Source organism: Rhamphochromis sp. 'chilingali', assembly GCF_963969265.1.
Source record: "Rhamphochromis sp. 'chilingali' genome assembly, chromosome: 5".
Lineage (NCBI taxonomy): Eukaryota > Metazoa > Chordata > Actinopteri > Cichliformes > Cichlidae > Rhamphochromis > Rhamphochromis sp. 'chilingali'.
The window spans coordinates 5413755-5435503 of record NC_137932.1 but is presented as its reverse complement, the minus strand read 5'-3'; the positions used below and the strand labels follow the sequence as shown (position 1 = coordinate 5435503).

General features: G+C 39.4%; 1 protein-coding gene across 2 annotated transcripts in view; it reads left to right on the top strand.

Annotated features, from left to right (window-relative positions):
* The window catches only part of LOC308397668 (MAM domain-containing glycosylphosphatidylinositol anchor protein 2), a 198237-nt gene that overhangs the window by 55637 nt on the left and 120851 nt on the right, over positions 1-21749 (top strand). For both annotated transcript variants that reach the window (XM_080883706.1, XM_080883705.1), the window contains exon 2: positions 19968-20107. In XM_080883706.1, coding sequence (XP_080739832.1) covers positions 19968-20107 — 140 coding nt within the window. The remainder of the gene's footprint in view (positions 1-19967; positions 20108-21749) is intronic.

Genomic DNA, 21749 nt, shown 5'->3' with positions numbered 1-21749 from the left:
CAATCAATTGCCAGTCAAGAAAAAATGAATCAATTCTCTTGATTTCGCTTCTCCAGTGTAAGAAAAGTGTTCTCTTGATTTACATTTTATATTATTCCAAAACAGATTCTGAACTCCAATTTAGACCGGAGGAAATTAAAATGAGCTTCTTTTTTTTTTTTTCTTCAATTTTATTGACAAAGGTAATAGTCCATGGATGCAGCCCTACATAATAGCTCGAATATGTTTTTTATTTCACTGTGACTTCATCATTTCTGGGAGGTGTAGTAGTAAATGGAAGAAGTGGACAAAAAGAGAACTTCTGGCACCTTGTTCCTGAACACCAAACAGCAGTGATGACATATCCAAGCCCAACACTGATGTGGTCCTGTGCTGTACATCACAATAATGTGACATTTATTATCAGTGGGGAAAAATTACACTGTGTGTGTGTGTTAGAGAGAAATGGTGCTGCAAACTCTGGCATCTGTTTATGTGTACTTCAAATTCAACGTATTTGTAAGAGAACTTCTGGGACCTTGTTCCTGAACACCACACAGCAGTGATGACATAGCCTAGCCCTTCTCTGCTCTATAGTACATCTGAGTCTCTTCCTCTGACACTATGTGGGCAGCCAAGGACAACAGTCAATGAGCAATATCAATTTATGTAATAGACTATTAAACAGTGTGCTTAACATTTAGACTTGCTACACTGGTGTTCAGTGGGAGTGTGTGCCAGGAAGTCCTCTGCCGTGATAATAGCCCTCTGAAATGAAACATGTTAGCCCGCTCTGCTGGCTCTTACTCACTCTTGCTTCTCCTCCTACAGTCGGTTCCCTGACCCCAACACAGGTGCCCTGCTTACTCTTCTTCCTTTCACCTTTTGCTCTGAATACCACTGGATGTCAAAATAACAATTAACTGTTTTATATACTGCATTCATGTCGAGCATTACCTGTGAACCCTCTCATTATGTATTGTTGCATGCAAGTGTTGAAATATCTAATTCATTTCTTTAGTTGTTTTCTCACTGGCTGGTTAATTTCATGTCTGACATGCAGCTGATGTTTTGCTTTTGTTTTTTTTGTTTTTTTGTTTGTTTGTTTGGTTTTTTTTGAAGTAGCTTTTTATAGAAGTAGCTTTCTGCTTGCTTTCCTCTGTCTCCTTTCTTGCCCTCTCCTTGTTCCTAATACTAGAGTCAATCTGTGATGGTAAACATCGTGTTCATAATAATTGACATTCAGACAAACAGGAACAATTACATCGAATATGAACACTGTCTTAATTGGTGTGCATTTCCAGTCCTGTAAGAGTCATGTGAAAAGTAAATTAATCAGATGTCATTGTAGACTGATTGAGCCACAATCTAGTTGCACAGTCCATTCAGAGAATAACTGCGTCTGATGGATGACATGTCAAGTGCTTTATGAGGGACATTTGAAACTGATAATCTTAAAGGTCAAGGAGAAGTAGCAGCAAAATAAAAAGACAGAACTTTTTTGTTTTTGGTCAGGCGGTTTTAACATAACCGTGTCTGGTGCGTGTCTAATGGAAAGAGCCAATACTGTAGCAAATTTAAAATGAAATTCACAAGATGTGTTCAGCTGGTGAAACTTAATGGGATTGTGGACTTTTTTGAAGGAAAACAAACACATCACTGTCTTTATTGGTACCAGTTATAGTGTGGTACGTGCCTTGCTCAGGGGCACATCAAAACTGATTATGAGCGCGAGAAAAGTGTGACTCATTCAGTCTGCCCACCCACGTTTTCCCAGCTCGCCTAGAACTGATGATGTTAGAGAAGTAGTTGCAATCCCATTTCCCTTCCTTCAGGCAAAAGTTGCTGAGATAAACCCTTTCTGTTAGCACTTCTGTGTAGATACTGTAATGCAATCATTTTGAACTTTTAGAACATTAATGAAATAATTTAAAACATCTCAACCCCAGTGTGGAGAAACACATGCTTCATAAATTTAACAGTTGAGATTTAGCTCTTCACAATGTTCTGTAGGTTTCTGCTGTGCAGTGATGATGTTACCCTGTAGTTTGTAGAGATGGCACGATACCACTTTTTTATGTCCGATACCGATATCATAAATTTGGATATCTGCTGATACCGATATGAATCCGATAGTGTTTTTTAATCAACAAAACTGTTTTTTAAATATCTTGCTGCATTTTGTATAAGTTCATACTCAAGTTTAAAACAACAACTACACTAAAGCTATTCTGTTATACCTGTATGCAAAAAAAAATATTTCATAGTTCAGCAATACTGATCAATCTAATAAACTTAAACCTACACCATCCTCCCTATTCTGGTATTTTAAAGAGTACTTAGCATAAATATTAAGCAACCTAACTAATAGGGTTCCAACTCCCAGCAACAACAAAAATAAATAAATAAAAAATAGGGAACCACCCCTCACACTCCACCTCATGATGCTTAATCGACGTAATCAACCTTAATTTGATGCAGTGTGGAAAAAAAAAAGCACAGAAATCAATTATTTTTCAAGAAATATTAAATAGATTCAACATCTTTCTTCAACAAAATTGCAGACTGCACAGATGGTACCTTCCCAAAGGAAAAAGTACTATAGCTTACTAGGGTATATATATTAGACTTAATAGTCACTATATACAGTAATTGACTTCTATTCATTTTACATCAAATTAAAACTTTGGGTGTCAGATAATTATTTATTAAAAGCTAGACATTTTAAATGAGAATAAGAAAGAAAAGTATGTCTTTGTGCCCCCTTTTCTCTGTTAATGCCCTATCGGCCCCCCTGGCTAAACTTTGCTAGATCCGCCCCTGCACAGTTACCAGCGTCAGCTACGTAGAAAAAGATCCTCGAGTAGAAAGTAATATTAAATAAATTCTAACAACAGCTTATCAAGCTTAAACGTGCTGCTGTTGTTCAGCCGCTGGTTTCCTCTTTCTGGTGCAAAGTGGGCCAAAAGCAAACTAGAGACACGGACTCGCGACAGAAAAGCCGATCAGCTGATCGTTAAGCAGTTTCATGATTGAAGTAGCAGCAAGAGAGAGAGAGAGGCAGTCGCTCCATATATTAGTTGTTAAGCTTAACGCAGGAATGCTTTACAAACATTCAGAGATGGACTTACACACTTGCTTTACTTCTCTCGGGGATAACTTTGTCGGAGATGAAATGCCGGGTTGCTAGCGAAGCTCCAAATGCTATCCAGACCACCACAGGTCCTGCATGCCACAGCCGCTCTGTCACGTGATGCCTACTGCTCCAACGTGCTAACCTTCTGAGGTGAGTTACGGCGTGTTGCAAGTTTTGTGAGGTGCTTTCGTGATATTTAATGGATCGGATTACATTTTTTATTTTTCTCCGATATCCGATCCAGTAATTTAGGTCAGTATCGGACCGATACCGATACGTAATATCGGATCGGTCCATCTCTAGTAGTTTGTTTTGTTTTCTCCTATAATGTTTTGGGTTTCTAATCTTACAATATACAATGCTTTGAGATGAATGCTAGTGTGATTTGGCTTTCACTGTCATATACATAATTGTACACTGTTTTGCATGAGTATTACAGAGCGGGGTAAACATAAAACTAGTGCTCCAATCTGCTCTGTTGTTTTTGAAGGATCATGCTTTGGTAAACTTTCTAAAATAAATTATTTAAAGCTGTAAATATCTTGATACAATATACAGTGTTGTGAAAATATCTTCAGCCACCCAGCATTTCTTTCTATTTTGAAAAAGCGAAAGGGAAATAGGGATTTATTGAAATCACACATGTAAGTACAGTCCATGGGGCAAACACAGTTTTAAGTACAATTTTAACAAACAATTCTAACACTATGGAGCATGACCAGCCTGAGCATCGCCTGAAATCTTATGGCCAAGCTTTCATGTCATTTCTTTAAGTAGTCTTCAGGAATTTTTCTCGAAGGACATTCAAAGTTGTTCTAGGAATGTTGGCTGCAAGTTGTTCTGTTCTCCATCAAGATGATTCCACACTGCTTCAACAATGTTGATGTGCAGGTTCTGTTGAGGCCAGTCTATCTCACCAGTCCAATCCACTGTGAGTTTTTCTATCCAATTATGGTTTTATTGAATTGACAGTGTATTTAGAATTTTTGTCCTGCTGTAAAGTTGTCCAGTTGAATCTCTCAGGTCCAGTGTCAGTTCTTTTATTAGGTTTTTTCCCCCTAATTCTTAAGAACATGACTTTCAGATACTGTTCATTTGATGTTGATAGTTTTTAGGTCTGCAACTTTTTTTTGTCCTCCGTGGGCCGAGTTCCCTCACATTTGTGAAGTACCGACACACTGCCCAGCACACCAAGATATGCTAAGGTTCCAGCTAATAACTCTTTAGGAATCACTTCATTGGTTAAAAATAGTTTTTTAGATCTTTTGAATTGTGTTATCATTTGCATTTTTCATAGATTCAGCTAAAGGAAATATATGTTTCTCCACCAGGCTGCCAGTAACAAAATACAAGATACAATCTGAAATTGGTTATTTGCAACATTGTTATGTCCAGACACAATGCAGATTCATCCCTTGAGCTAGGTACCTTTTTGTGCTCGTTTAGTGTTAAGTGGTATTGTTTATAAATGGTAAATGGCCTGTATTTGTATAGCTTTTACTAGTCCCTAAGGACCCCAAAGCGCTTTACACATCCAGTCATCCACCCATTCACACACTGGTGATGGCAAGCTACATTGTAGCCACTGACAGAGGCAAGGCTACCGAGGCAAGGCTGCCGAACACTGGCGCCACCGGGCCCTCTGACCACCACCAGTAGGCAACGGGTGAAGTGTCTTGCCCAAGGACACAACAACCGAGACTGTCCAAGCCGGGGCTCGAACCGGCAACCTTCCGATTACAAGGTGAACTCCCAACTCTTGAGCCACGATCGTTTAGTGTTAAGTGGCTCAATAAACAAAAAACCTTTTCTAAAAATGGACATGTACAAGTACTGGAGTGAAAATGAGTGAAAAAGCAGAACTTGGAGAACTATTGCTCTAAAAAATTACAACAAAGTCTTGCTCTTTGGAAGTACACTGTAAAGAATTAGAGTGGCTCTAGACTTTTGCAAGATGCTGTATATATGTATATGTTTAACTTTGTAAAGAGATCTTGTTTTACTATTTGCATTTTACGCCCAGTTCAACCCATGGACTGTTAGTGCATCAAATTACACAGTGCAGGTGTATTATATCTCAAGTCAAGATATTAGGAGATTTGTTAAACTTCTTGGTAGGTTACTTTGGTAAAACTTGCCATGTAAGCTCATGAGGTTGTGATGGTAGGCAAGGTATTATAGGTATGAATGAGGTACAAGATGAAAAGCTGCATTTGAAAGATCTTCTGCTACAGTACACATGTGGGACTGAATGAAGTGGGTTGGCCAGTCGTGAGTTTTTACTGCTTCAAACTAAATTATTCTAGTATTACACCTGCATATAGTGTGAAATTAGGCTGACTTTTTTCAGTTCAGTATACATGCTAATGTACACTGAAATAGGAGTACTAGTTTTTGTTTTTGGTTAACATCCAGTTCTTCTCTCTCCTCCTTTAACTCCGTAAATGCCCCAGTCAGTGCATGCACGCTAGCTTAAGTTTTTCCACCAAATGTAGAAAATCCCCTAATGAGGCTTTAGGTACTGCTATTTTTCATCTCCATCATTTCACCAAGCTGTATTTAACATCACATGAAATAAGCACCCTTCAGTTAACAAGACTCAGTGGAAAAATTCATATTCATTAAAACTCAAAAACTCTCAGAACCAAATTAATTAGCACAAGACCGTAACAGTTTGTGTTTTGTGATATTGTACTGCGTGCCTAGTCAGTTGGTGGATTTTTGTAGTATAGCTAACTTGAACTCAAGAGGCATTTCCCCAGTCTATGCCGCTGATATTGGAAGACGTGTAGCCCATATTTCCAAGAGCATTGCTCAGTGAGAGATCTCTAAAACCCATTTCCTGCCTGGCTTAGAATAATGAGGTGTTAGAGCCTGCTGGCAGAGCTTAGCTGCACACCTCCCCAATGAAAAAGTTATGGATGATATACAATTGCAAATACACACACACACACACAAACCCACTTTACACTCAAAGACATGGACATATGCCCCCTGGAGGTGTTATGGATAGCTGCATATTGCAATGCCAGCCAGCAGGAAGCACTGTCAGCCAGTCTGCACTGTGGGCATTGATAGGACAATCAGTTCGCTCTGGAGCCATCACAGCCAATCATCAGACAGTTTCTTGGCGGGCTGCACCCAATCTTCAGAGGGTTGCCAGATCTCCTTTTCTCAGTGAGCTGTTGCTGGCTTACTACTAGCCAACCACAAAAAAGAGCTGCTGCCTTGCGTCAGCCAATCGTGTGAGTGTTGGCCAGAGTTAGTCCTATCAACAGATAACTGCTCCACTGTTACAGCCAATCTGGGCTTTATCCTTCCCTACAGATGTCCGATTAGTGTAGTTTAGGGAAATCAAACTGCCACAACAGGCCCACTTTGCCAATGTGGCACCGTGAATGGAGAGAATAGTAAAATGGGATAGGAAAAGCCTACAAAGGCTTACTTAACCGTAATACTCTGGCTGTTATGTTTTAATGCTGTGTGGGTTAGTTTTTTATTTGTATTTGCAGCACTGTTGGTCACAAAATATAGTTTCATATCTCACTTTCTCTAATAATAATGTGAGCTAGCAGGTGCTGCTTAACTGTGGACGTCTTTCATTAATGAGATTTTAAATTTACCAGCATGTACTTGTCAAGGCCTATAAGTTTATTCCTCGTAAACCTGTTCCGGCATTCATGAGGCAAGGACGTGTTCACTGAACTCAAGTCGTGTCCATTTTAATGGCCCTATAACACATGCCAGCATCTTAAGGTGACAAAGCCATTAGATCAGATGATAGAACAGGGGTTTTTAGACCTGCCCTATCTTTTCTGCTTTCACTGCAAAATGTTGCAGGTAATGTATGAGTCTGTCTCGTTTGAATTTGGCCCTACATGGTTATGCACATTCATGTTAATCCAATCCAAGTTTGTTTCAAATCATTCAACCCCTTCTTCAGCACAGTGGCAAAACAGTGCTAACAGCACCTTTAATCACTGCTCATGCAGGAAAACAAGCATTTTTTTCACTTAGGAAGACGTAACATTTCCTCCCCATCTTTTCAAGAACATTTTATGAAAATTCATCAGCTGCTTGTTTGGTAAGTATTGCCTTAAAATTTTCTGTACTTGGCTTAGGGTTCACACACTCCGGCATCAAAAACGTTAGCTTTAATTTAGAGTTGAGCAAAAATTCTGCCATGGATACAAATTTTGGTGATGTACATTGAACATGACACGTAAAACAAATGGAAACGGGTATTGTAACATCATATTTGCAGAGGGATGAGGAACTGAAAAAAATATATTTATAACTATCAAAAGGATTGGGAATTATTTAAAAAAAAATTATTTAATATAGGTGTTAGTAATTGTTTTATGTGTTGCTATTTGTTTCATTCAGATATACATGCACACACCATCATCCTTAAGTAAGACTTATATGCATTTGTTATCTCCTCTTTCCTTTCTCTGTTCATAGTTGGTGTGGTTGAGCCAAACACTCTTCTTTTGAATTTTCAGATAATCTGTTAAAAATTTCCTTTATAATTCATTTAATGTATCCGTCTGTAAATTAGCACAAAAAAAAGAACCACTGCACTTTAACTGATTCCAAGCTGATGGCTCCTGATTGCTGGATTGACTATTTAGCAGTTCAATTTCCTGTCATAGATAGCCCAGTTTGTGCGAGACATTTATCATTAAAAAATTACCAATTTACTAATTACAATATTTACAGATTCATTTTCTGTTGCTTAATGATTTCAGTATCACTCAGAAGTAGGGCTGGGCGATATGACCCAAAATTCATATCTCGATATTTTTTTTAGCTGGATGGCGATATAAGATATATATCTCGATTTTTTTTTTTTAAGCCATAAAGTAAGAACAAAAAGAGAGTTCTTAGTCAAAGCTGTGTCCCAGATGTCACACAGGCACTTTTATTAACATACAGCACAGATGTACATGAAAAATTACTCAAAATTAAATTATGAGAATTCATTAAATAATAATGCTCCATAAATAAAAGAAAACAAGGTTGTTTTTGTGCTAAACAAAGAGCTCACAATTGTGCAGTCAAAATGTAAACTAAAAGACGCTGAGCGTAATAACAAAGACAGATTTCACAGCTGCTCTGTTCCCAAGTTTTACTGTGTGACTGATAGCCTGGAGTTTGAAATCCGCTTCATAACCACGTCTCTTACAGGTGCCATTTATGGTCCTTATACACACACAATACGGTAATATTACGTTGATGCACAGTACGTATCACTCCGCGAAGCTCCTCGGTAGCCGTAATGCGCCGACAATCTATTAAGCGGTGCAGCTCCGTAGCTTACCAAAGTCGTACTCAAACATTTTTGACAGATTGCTGAGCGCCGTGTACCACATAAAATCGGTTCGCGGCCATCAAGCACAACCAGAATTCATACATAAGGCGCGCTATCAACTTTTGAGAGAATGAAAGGATTTTAGGGTTAGCGCTGTTAGCTCGTTAGCATGTTTAGCTCGTTAGCACGTTGACGCCGTCCAGCCCCACGCATGGGGCGATGCGCAGTAACTCGTTAACGGAGATTTGCCGTGTCCGTCTTGTCGCTGCCTGCACGTGAAGCGATGGGGGAGGAGGGGGAGTTGTCTTCAGTGAAGGCGAGGCGGAGTAACGTTGCGTAGAGACAAAAGTGGACGAAAGAGAGGCAAACTTGCGGCTCCACAACTATAATTATAACGTAACATAGACTATATCGATATAAAGGATATTGTCACATCTTATATCTCGTATAAAAATATATCGATATGTTTTAAAAACTCGATATATCGCCCAGCTCTACTCAGAAGCTCAAATTGCAGAACAGTTTCTCATTGAAGAACTCATGTAGCAAATCTTGGCGTCTAAGTCTTTCATGCTCAGAGTTTTTAATCAAATTTAAGGGCTGTAAATTTAAGATACTGGGTTTCAGCTGGATGTATGCCTGTGCTAAACAGAGTTAAATTAAAAAGTACAACACATTAGGTAACTTCTCATCACTGTATACAGAGAACAGGCATAGCTGTCTTTTTTTCCCTCCCTGCACTAACTGATAAGTTTCAGCACCACAGACCAAGAAAGTACCATTGCAGCACTGCTTCCAGCCAGACACCACGCAACGTCTAACAGTGTTAGCCTCAAATGTTTGTAAAAACCAAAATTCGAATACTAATCCCTTCAAAGTCAAACATCAGATGTTACCAGCCTCATTTATGTCACTTCCTGAAGATGGCTCGCATGGCATAAAGCTTGCACAAACATAATGGCTGCAGCTGTATGCAGTCAAGCTCCATAACCCCTGCTGTGAAGTGCTGTAATATGGGAGCAAAGACAAATCTGTCCTCTAAATCTCCCTACCTTCACCCTTCATCGTCATCTCTTTTCTCTCTCTTCCCATCTCAGCAGGGCTTTGGCAGCTTCACACTGGCCTAATTTTAGAGTAACAAGATGTGTGTATACGTGACTCAGTGTGTGGTTGCATATGTGTTTTAGTGTGTGTGTGTGTGTTTTTTTATGTATGTGTTGCCTAACTCCAAACAAAATCTCTGAGGGCTAAAGCTGTGTGTTCTGTGTTCCTGTAATGATCCATGTCCACGGACAAACGGACCTCTCAGTCGTTTTAATGAGATGTCTCAACTCGCGTATCTAGCTCACTTTGTTCTCTTGTGCCAAAAAAAGACCACTTAACATCTCTATTCAGTTTAATAACGACTGTCTTCTTTTTCCGCTGAACTGGACAAACGTGTTTTCTGTGGTGCTGCAAACTTTGCACCGAAAGATTGTGTTTGTTTTTTGCCCCGCAGTACACACTGGGATAGATGATCTGCGCCAATAGTGTGAAGCCAGATCTATACAGAGTCTCATTTACAATAAGAGTGGAGGATGAAGACTCCATGCGAGTGCATTACAGTGTGTAATCAATACGCTCTGACAACCTCTGATGTAATAGTATGCATGTGCTGCTGGCAAACCATTTCAAGACCTTATACACATGGATGACCCCACGGATGAGTTGCTTCTCAATTATCCAGCAGCCAGGCCTGGGTGCAATGTAAACTTGCAGTTTCAAAAGGCACGGGAGATGCACAGAAAATAATAGAATTAAATATGTGTTGCCTTTGGCAATGGCCCATGTTTACTTACTCTCAAAAGTAAAACCCACAGAATTTATTCTGATATAACCAGTGGCACTGTTGTGCATCACCTGAGAGAATTTGAACCAAGTCCAAATTTAATAATGGATGTGCTGTATAATTCAGTATCACCTTCTTGTATTTGGAAAGCTCTATTTGCATAACTATTCAATGTAGAATTCTTATTCGAACACTTTCTTAGTTATAAATTATTAACCTGACAATCTTAAAACTGCACTAATCAATATTTAAAACCAATAATTCACATTTTTGTATGTAAAGTAAGAGTAGTCCCTTCCAATCAGAAACCACTCTGTATTTGACACTGTCAGATACTTTTACCCACAGCTTCACCGTTCTTATTAGCCTGCTGGTTTCCAAAGGCAGCCCACAGCTGTTCACAAAACAAAAGAAGAAGAAAAACACTGATAAAGCTCATTGTACACTGCTTATTCACATAAAACATCAAAAAGCTGAATTAAGCAACTAGTTGGGGTACAAAGTGGAACATTTGGCTGCTAAAAGATGTTAGAGTGAATATTTGACTAAATATTTGCCAGGTGGCTTGAAGCACAGAACCCAATGAATGCTAATACTGCATTTTCACATGTCAGTACTGTCTGTAGAGTGCAAATAGCCAGAAAGTGTTGCTTTATAGTCTTTTGGAGCTAAAGCAAATTGTTTGGTGAGGCAATGAACATTTTGAAGTGGGAAACACAAAAGCACACACTCTTATAGCTTTAGAGTTAAACTCATATATGTACATTCTCATATATTTAAATACAAATGTATTTGGTTTAATCCACATGAGGGTTTTTCTACTAAATATACTGCTAGTAACCCTTTTTCATGCTGTGTATGTTATGTAACTGAGTCAGTTTGCTAACTGTATGACCTTTATACACTTGTATATTCACTGTCTTAGACAGAAAATACATTTTATCGATTTACACCCCGGTACACAATATACACTGTTCACCATGGTGACTCTTGAGCAGTACAAATGTTGAACTTGATACTGTAGTTGTTTTCAGCAGACATCTATACTTGATGTTGTACTGTTCTTCGGTTTAGCACGTGTATAGAGGTCTTGCATCTTGTGTGAAAAGGCTCCGGTCAAACTGATTCCATTAACATGCGGTTTTAATGGAGTCTGCTGAAAGCATGTTAGACTGTATTATTTAACAGTAAGTGTTGGCTGTAGAGTATTTAAGCAGTTTTACAAATCTTCTTTTGAAAAGCCATTGTTTTTGGCAGATATGGCAAATGTGAACTTATTTGTGCGTTATCACTAAGCTTTTGATGTTGGCATTGTGCAGTGTTATCACACAGCTGAAATTGCCTTTTCTTCCCCAACAGTCCTTTTAAAAGCAACAGAAAGTGTATTTCCGGTGGTGCTAGCACAGAATATATAATGAGTATTTTGTGATAACAAAACAGTTATTTCATGAAATTGTTACTCCATGCATATTGCATATGTTTCTCTCCTCCTGTTTCTCACTCTGTGCTGTTTTTCTCTTTTTGGATCTCTCATTCTGAGAAGGTGATTACGGAGCCAGAAAACTAGCAGGATATGGTTAGTGTTCCTCAGGGGTTGGTCTGAGGACATTAAGCCCACAGTGACAACGAGCCCCAGCTGTTGGGAGTTTTTTTCACATTCATTTGTTTGTCAAATTTAGAGTCTCAACTATTGCCAAGAACTCCCTCTGCCACACAAGCACTCCAGAACTGTGGTGACAAGGCTGCTTTTAGCCAAATCCAATTTAATCTCCACTGGCGGTACTGGATAAAGCCGTCTCCATCTCCCCTAACTGAGGCCAAGGCAGGCTAGTTATTCTACTGTATGATGCTCATTAACCACATAAAGACACAACACAAACTTGAACGCACATACAAACACTCTCAGGTACAGGCGAATGTGAAGTGAGAGTACTAAGCTAGCAGTTTAACACACACAGTTATATGTGGCGAAGCTTCGTCTCATTCTCTTCTCCTACTTTTCTCCATTTTCTCTCAGTATTGTGTATTTCTGCAGCAGGGGAAATGATGTCACTTTTATGGAAATGAGAAACCAAAATGAAAAAGAGATTCACATCTGAGACTCCTGCTTCTACCCTGCAGATGGTTAGGTGGATGGGGATAGTGAGGGGGAGTGATAATAGAGGCGGAGATTTACATTTATGCAAATTTCACATCGTGACACAAAGGTTCAAGACAACATTTGCTCAACATGCGCATCAGTGCTGTTTAATCACAAGTGCATGTGGTGCACATAAACAAGCCATCTTAATATTATACTTTTCGTTTGTGTTTATTATACTGATATTTCTTGTACACACATGCTTTGCTGTGGAGCAGCCTACAAAACAAACACAGTGAGGAAATAATATTCCAATATTATACAGAAATAAATGTTATTTACTCTTAATGGTATCATTTTGTGTAATTACTATTTCAAATACTTCTAGTTCATTTAGTGCACCATACAGCTATACTTCTGGAAAACAGTAGAAGGAAGTGTTTTTTATCACCCCTAGTGGGGGTTATGTAACAGTGCTTCAACAAGTGGATCCTGTTGTTTTTTTATGATGTGCATGTTTGAAGAAGAATTTGAAAATGTATATGAAAGGATGTCACAATATCAGAAGTTTAGTAGTCAGTACTACTGAACTTCCATGATTCTCAATACCATTTAATATGACAAGTCCAAAGTAACGATGATGGCTAAATGGATGATGGCAGCTGCTAATCTTCTGAGCACTGCTCAGCTCAAGTAATTGTAAGGTATTTCTCAGAGACGGCCGCAATTCCCAGCCAATAACAGCAGCACTCCAGATTATGAACAGTTTGATGACATCATACAATAAAGCTGGAACATAGCACTGCTTCATCTTCACATTTATTTATTTACAGGGAGTGCAGAATTATTAGGCAAATGAGTATTTTGTCCACATCATCCTCTTCATGCATGTTGTCTTACTCCAAGCTGTATAGGCTCGAAAGCCTACTACCAATTAAGCATATTAGGTGATGTGCATCTCTGTAATGAGAAGGGGTGTGGTCTAATGACATCAACACCCTATATCAGGTGTGCATAATTATTAGGCAACGTCCTTTCCTTTGGCAAAATGGGTCAAAAGAAGGACTTGACAGGCTCAGAAAAGTCAAAAATAGTGAGATATCTTGCAGAGGGATGCAGCAGTCTCAAAATTGCAAAGCTTCTGAAGCGTGATCATCGAACAATCAAGCGTTTCATTCAAAATAGTCAACAGGGTCGCAAGAAGCGTGTGGAAAAACCAAGGCGCAAAATAACTGCCCATGAACTGAGAAAAGTCAAGCGTGCAGCTGCCAAGATGCCACTTGCCACCAGTTTGGCCATATTTCAGAGCTGCAACATCACTGGAGTGCCCAAAAGCACAAGGTGTGCAATACTCAGAGACATGGCCAAGGTAAGAAAGGCTGAAAGACGACCACCACTGAACAAGACACACAAGCTGAAACGTCAAGACTGGGCCAAGAAACATCTCAAGACTGATTTTTCTAAGATTTTATGGACTGATGAAATGAGAGTGAGTCTTGATGGGCCAGATGGATGGGCCCGTGGCTGGATTGGTAAAGGCAGAGAGCTCCAGTCCGACTCAGACGCCAGCAAGGTGGAGGTGGAGTACTGGTTTGGGCTGGTATCATCAAAGATGAGCTTGTGGGGCCTTTTCGGGTTGAAGATGGAGTCAAGCTCAACTCCCAGTCCTACTGCCAGTTTCTGGAAGACACCTTCTTCAAGCAGTGGTACAGGAAGAAGTCTGCATCCTTCAAGAAAAACATGATTTCCATGCAGGACAATGCTCCATCACACACGCGTCCAAGTACTCCACAGCGTGGCTGGCAAGAAAGGGTATAAAAGAAGAAAAACTAATGACATGGCCTCCTTGTTCACCTGATCTGAACCCCATTGAGAACCTGTGGACCATCATCAAATGTGAGATTTACAAGGAGGGAAAACAGTACACCTCTCTGAACAGTGTCTGGGAGGCTGTGGTTGCTGCTGCACGCAATGTTGATGGTGAACAGATCAAAACACTGACAGAATCCATGGATGGCAGGCTTTTGAGTGTCCTTGCAAAGAAAGGTGGCTATATTGGTCGCTGATTTGTTTTTGTTTTGTTTTTGAATGTCAGAAATGTATATTTGTGAATGTGGAGATGTTATATTGGTTTCACTGGTAAAAATAAATAATTGAAATGGGTATATATTTGTTTTTTGTTAAGTTGCCTAATAATTATGCACAGTAATAGTCACCTGCACACACAGATATCCCCCTAAAATAGCTAAAACTAAAAACAAACTAAAAACTACTTCCAAAAACATTCAGCTTTGATATTAATGAGTTTTTTGGGTTCATTGAGAACATGGTTGTTGTTCAATAATAAAATTATTCCTCAAAAATACAACTTGCCTAATAATTCTGCACTCCCTGTATTTATTTTTTTGTGCAGGTCTGTATGACTGATTTTAATATGCTTAGATTAAGTGTCCAGTTTCAGGTTTAAAAATACTCTGTAACATCTTTTTGGTTGTTTTTAAATTGTGTCTGATAAGCTTAATCACTAAAGCTGTTCTCACACATGCCCTTTAGCTGTGAACTCTTCTCAACGTAGTGGAGCTGCAAGCAGGAATGTAAATGTCCAATTCAGATTGAAGATTAAACAGTCTTTAACCTGCCAGCTCGCTAGTAAAAAGTGTAACGGTCTGGAAAATTCACAGTGAGCGAGCAGGTGCCAAATGTCCTGCTTCCTGCATGCTCGACCCAAGAAGCATCCTCACATCAACCAAACAGAGTAGAATATGGTGAAAAAGTCTTTAACAAGTCCTCGTTGCTTTATATTTTTCTATGAAAATGAGAAACAGGTGCAAAGATTCATTTAAATGTGCAAACATACATGAAAATACAGTATAAAAGGCAAAAACTACTTTGTACAATTCTAACTGTACACAGCCTGAACTCTCTTGGAAGGAAATACAAAGCTCTTTGTTACATTCTCTGTCAAGATGATGCTGAGGTCCGGGCTCTGGGGAAGCCAGTCCATGACTGATAGTCTTCCATTATGTGTTTTTCTGTCCAGGTATGCTTTTACTGCACTGGCAGTGAGTTACAGCATTGCCATGCCGAAAAATGAAGCCGTTGCCAGTTAGATGCTTTCCAGATGGTATTGTGTGTCAAGATGCGTCTTAATGATAACTTTTGTTGCTTGCAAAACTCCAGCGGGCACCATTAATTATTATCACATCTGTAGGACTTCAAGTTGCAGCAGAGCATTTTGTGTTTTCCATTTCTTAGAATTATGAACTTAGTGTTTCTTCTCCCACTAAAGATAATTAGGGCTTGTTGGTTTGGAAACTAACTAAGCAAAACTAAATTAGATGAAAATGAAAGATTAAATTAAGTTATCTTTGTTAAGCTTTAGCAAACATTAGCAAATTGGACCGTCGCTAGTCCGAATAATGTGTGATCTGCAGTTTCTTACTGCTGGCATGTTCCATGCACTTACTGCTGAATACAACATAATGTGATGCATCTAAATTTGAAGCTTTTACTGAAATTGACTTTGCTTTCTTAGGCGCCTTTATTTAAGATGTTTACTTACAGATTAAATATACTGTTGCACATATGACACTTTATACAGCTGTACATAACATGTCAGGCAGTCATAATAATTACACATATAAGATGCAATCTGTAATTCAACCTTAGCAGCACACCAGTCTTGGTTAAATAACAAGATTAAAAAAAATGTGTAAAAGCTGCATCTATCCTGTAAGGCAAAAATCGTTATTCTCCATTCAAAGCACGCAAGGAGGTAGATAGAAACGATTAGACAGGCCCTTTATAACATACCATTTGCAGTATATAAGACATCATCTTTTTCCATGTAATGAACTTGTATGGGATGTAGTTAAGAATTAGAGGGATATAACCTGACACTTCTGACCCGCTGTGGTGTGTTCAAAGCTTTGTCTGTCTCCTGTTTCCCTTCAACCAGCACATCTTTTATCTCAGACCTGTCAGTCCACTGATGTCTTACTTTGTGAAGCCCCGGCCCTAAATCCCACAGCATTAATGTCACATTGCCCATTCCTAAATATCTTTTCTAAGTATATGAATAGTTACTGTTTGTAAAGTATCAAGTGGCTTTCACGAACGCAAACTGAAAATTACGTTGTAATGACAGTGATTTTAGCTCACGCTTTGGGCCAAACGATTTGAAAAAGCAGGTCGTAGCTGTACAAGGATATGTGTCACTGTTAGAACATTAGGATGCTCATTATGTAAGCTCAAGAGACGGTTATTTGCTTTTGTGGCTGTAAGCCTGGTGTTGTCTGCATAAAGAACGAGTGTGTGTTTATGCGATTGTGTATGCAGCTGTTGCAGTAACTGTGATAGGAGCTGAAGATCATTAATTATGGGTGTTTCCCTACTTTCCTCCAGGACTGATAGTAGCCTATGCTAGAGAGATACTGGTTCAATGGAGTAAATGCCATTAGCACTTTGTTTAGCTAGTACCCTGGGGTCTTGTTTCTAAGCCTTTTTTCTTTCAAGTGGCAGCCTTGCGTGAAGCTCCCTTACACTGAGCCTATTTCTCAGACCCTTATTCCCCCCCCCCATGGAATTCAGCACCAGTGTGTCCAAATTGAGAAGGGAAGACAATGTCAAGTCAAGTCAAGTTTATTTATAGAGCACATTTAAAAACAACCAAGGCTGACCAAAGTGCTGTACAGTAAATACAGATAAAAATACAATAGAACACAATTTCGTAATAACACCTCGCTGATAAAAATAAAATAAAAATATATAAAACAAATAAATTAAACCTTTCTAAAAGCCAATGAAAAGAGGTGAGTTTTAAGAGCGGTTTTAAAAGTTTCTAGGCTTTTGGAGAGTCTGACGTGAGGAGGTAAACTGTTCCACAGTCTGGGTGCAGCCACAGCAAACGCCCTCTCTCCCTTTGTCTTTAATTTATACCTGGGAACATCTAAAAGCATCAGGTCGGCTGACCTCAAAGATCTCCTGGGGCGATAAGTACTAAGGAGTTCTGACAGGTAAGAAGGTGCAGTGCCATTTAAAACCTTAAAAGCCAGCAATAAGATTTTAAAATCAATCCTAAAGGCAACTGGGAGCCAGTGGAGAGAGCAGAGAACCGGAGTGATGTGGTCTCTTTTTTTTGAACCGGTCAACAGGCGAGCGGCAGCGTTCTGCACCAGTTGAAGGCGATGTAGACAGGAACGATCTAGGCCAGCATAGAGGGAATTGCAGTAGTCTAGCCGTGAAGTAATAAAAGCATGGACCACTCTTTCTAGATCGTTCCTGCAAAGGTAAGACTTGACTTTGGCTAAAATCCGCAAATGATAAAAAGATCCCTTAACTACAGAGCTAATTTGTTTATCAAGTTTAAAAGCATTGTCAAAAATAACACCAAGACTCTTAATGGAAGAAGTGCAATCGGAGGTTAGGGGTCCCAAAAGGGCTAGGAATAGAAGGAAGGCTTCATGCGTGCGCATTTAGCACCTGTATCAGTGCACATCACCATGTGGCATTTAGACAGGCAGGACAAGTGAGAAGGAGCATTAAGCCAACAACCCGGATGAAACAAACAGCATGGCTAGTATCAGGGAGGGACGAGCGGTTAGTGCATGGCGAAGGATACACTGAGACTCCCACAGCAGTGTTAGGGAGGAGTGGCGATGTGCTCATTAGCATTGAAGCCTGGGTAGAGGTAGAACTGACTCTGCTGCTGGGGCACGCTCTGCCTAGAGAGGCCCACACAGGAAGCTGCTCCTCTAACATGAAAGGCAAGCAACAGTCTGAAACTCCTCGTGATTTTTCAGCATGAATTTGTTTTTCTCCCCCTTCTTTTTCACCATTTTGTACTCCTCCTCCTAATGATACCCCGTATCCGCTCTCTAAATCATCTCATCCCAAACCTCTTCACTAATCATGTAAGTTGGAGAGGAATAAATGCTTAACAGATGCTAGTATTGTCAGGGGTTGGTTACATGCAACTGCATTTTTTACAGCTCAGTGGAAGTGAATATTTTGAAGTGGTTTACCTAAGATGACTCCTTCCTCTGCTCAGTTTAACCCCCATCGCGTATGCACCACTGTCTGTTGGTGTGTGCAGAGACCAAAAATCCTCTCACCATCTCACAAGGGTCAAACAAATGATGGAGAGAAACACCAGTGTGGTAATTACAGCTGTGAACAGACAGCTGTGGGTAGTTTAATTTGCTCATATTGCAGTTTCCGGCATTTTTATATCCCTGATTAGATTGCATTAGGAAGTTATGCGGAAAAATGAATGTGCTACATGATGAGTTCGGTTCCAAAATGAGGTACGCAGTAATTTAAATATGGACACCCACTCTCCATATGGTCTCATGGCAGTTTTTTTTTTAGCTGGTATTAACATTTCGTGAAATATTATGCTTTTCTGAGTCAAAGTGTTTTCCAGAAGTGCACTGATATATCTTTTATTTCTTTTTTTTTTAAGTAATCATTTTTGTAATAAAACCCTTCTTCCATGTAATTACACTGAGTTCTAAATTAATTCTGATATCTGATGGCACGGAGGATAGGGGAGATAGTGAAAGATATTTTCCAAGATTACTAGTTCTGTGGCATACCATCAGTATTTTGCAGATGGTCATTACTGCTGCCTGTCTGATTGAAATTTGACGTATTTTATTCGGTTACTGCTTCTGCCACAGCTAACGTACAATACCTCCCCAACCTTTCTAAGTAGCTTCAGTTCAATTCAGGTGCATTTATATAGCACCCAATCACAACAACAGTTGCCTCAAGGCACTTTATACTGTAAGGTAAAGACCCTAAAATCAAAAACGAAGATAGTTCTTCCCTGAGAGAAGGTCTTTTAAGAAAATTCTGCAAGTAACTCAATCAATCACTGGCCCAAACAAAATCATACAAATTTTGTGCAATAGTACTGTTAGGCCTGTATGTGTTTTTGGCAGACTGATGAGCCTAATCACACTGAGCAAAGTAACAAAAAAGCAATAACAAAAAAAAGAGAACACAGGCGATAGATGTTGTTTATATGCTTAAAGTGGGTCATTTTACACTGTTGCTAGGTCGTTGCTAAGTAGCAGGATGGCATCATAATACATCATGCATAATTCAACATTTGTGGACTTAAATGAAATGTTGTTTTGGTGAAACAAAAATGATATGATGCTTTTATAAAGTGTTACAGTTGCATAAATGCTCAAAATACATGATTGAAGCCTGTTGCCGAGTGGTTATTTAGCGACACAATGTTGTCACAACTTCTGATATAGATAAGAACCTTTATGGGCCTACCTGTGTGCCAAGTTTGGTTGCTCACCCCTGTGACTTAGAGAGAAACAAAGTGCTACTACTGCCAGTCCCCAATAATTAATAGGCAGCTTTTAAAATGCTAAGCCAAGGGGAATGCTATAAAAGTAGTGTCACTTCTTTTTGCAATTCTTTTACCTGTCTCTAGTTATTTGTGTGCTTGGTGCAGTGTAAATGTGTGCACAAAGCTTTGGAATAGCCTTGTTATAAGTGAGACAACCTTTTAATCAATACACCATCTACTTCACTAAACTACTCATTCCTTCAGAAACGACCAGAATGCTAACACACTTTGTGCTTCCCCCCCCCCCCCCCCCCCAAACAGCACCTCCTACGGTCCGCATTATACACTCGGGGCACGCCTGTAATGTTGAAGAGGAGAGGCACACCGAGAGAGTCTACACCATACGAGAAGGGGAGACCCTGGAGCTCACCTGTCTGGTGACAGGTCATCCTCGACCGCAGGTAGGAAAGTCAGCGCCTTTTCATCTGCCCTTAACCGACAGCATGGGAAAGAAAAGATAGTTGCACATGCAAATCATGGGGCAGTTTGTTAATTTGTACCATATCTCTGTATCCATCTCTCCTCTCTGCAGAAAGCTCCCTTTTAAATCTGTATTAGCATCAAATCTGCACACCACATAAGTCTGCACTAAATCAGCTTAAAAGTTTAATCCTTTAATTATTAATGGTTTCGTTTGCTTTGTGCACCTGTATGCTGATAATTACAGCTTCCAAGTAAAATGAGATTGCAGAAAACAGCAAAAACATCTGCCAAACGAGTGAGAAACAGGCCACAGTTAAAAGACTCTGGGTCATGTGAATGCACATGGGTTCTCAACATCTGAGAGCAAGGCTTCCTCACATTCTTATTTACTGTTGTGATGTGAACTAATTAAAAAACTTTACACCTTTTTTTCTCTGATGAAAATAAGCTTATAATTAGTTTGTTTTTTTTGTGCTCACTATGTATTGTTTGTAGTATTCAAATCTAGAAACATACAATTAAAAGTTTAAAAAAGTAAGCAGATGGAAAAAATAAGGTCTCATCTGCTCTTTTAGACTAAATGTGAGCTATTATGAGCCACATAGATACATAAAACAGGTTTGCTATGAATTACTTGACCATGACATTTTGTTCTTATTAACCCAGTAGGTCACCCTAACCTTTATTGTCTTTTTATTACATGTTGCTTCTGATTTGAACAAAGACTTTTGCAGCTGATCAAACCCACATATGTGCAATAAGGCTGCTATATGTGCAATTCTTTTTCTGACAAAGTTGTATTTTCTTACTCAGTTGTATATAGCATTTGTATTCTATTTTATTCTATTGTATATATTATTCTATTTTATTCTATTTTATTGCATTCCAGTGTTTTCTAGTTTCTGCTACATAAATTTGCACTTTTGCTGCAACAAAACAAATTTCCCACCTGTGGGACTAATAAAGCTCATCTTTTATCTTATCTTATTTGCTCAATAACAAAAATTATACAGAATCTCCAGAAACTCTGGACGGCAAAACCAAAACGCATATGGTTTTTTTATGTTTCAACTGAAAAGGTGAGGCTCCTTGAATAAGACTGTTTCAGGCACACTGTTCGTCTCTTTCCGTCCCCGGGAGGGGGTCACAACTTTGCACTCATCATCTCTGTCTTTCCTCTTAATTAGAATTTTTGAAAAACAGAGCAGAGCGAGGGAGTGGGTGGGAGTGTAGCGCGAGATCAAAAGCTATGCAGGGCTGTGGCAGGAAAGGCAGGATCTCCTTTGAAACAGAGTCATTATGAGACTCATGCAGATCCCCTGGCACAGTGGGTCTCGGCTGTGTCTCTCTGGACTTTGGGATGTGTCAGCTTTGTCCCCCCTCTGGTAGTGGCATGGGACTGGGGACAGAGCACACTCATTCTGAGTGGTTTAGGAGGCTGAGGTGGTTATCTGGAATGGCAGTAGACCTAAGGCTGGTTTTGTGATGTTGCAAGAAAAACCAAAAGGTGTGTGACCTCATCGGAAACACACTTGCAAGTTAATACGGCAGTAACAGCCCATCTTTTCTTTAGAATTAAATATTAATCCTTAGAACGTGTTCTGAGCCTTTCTTTGCCCC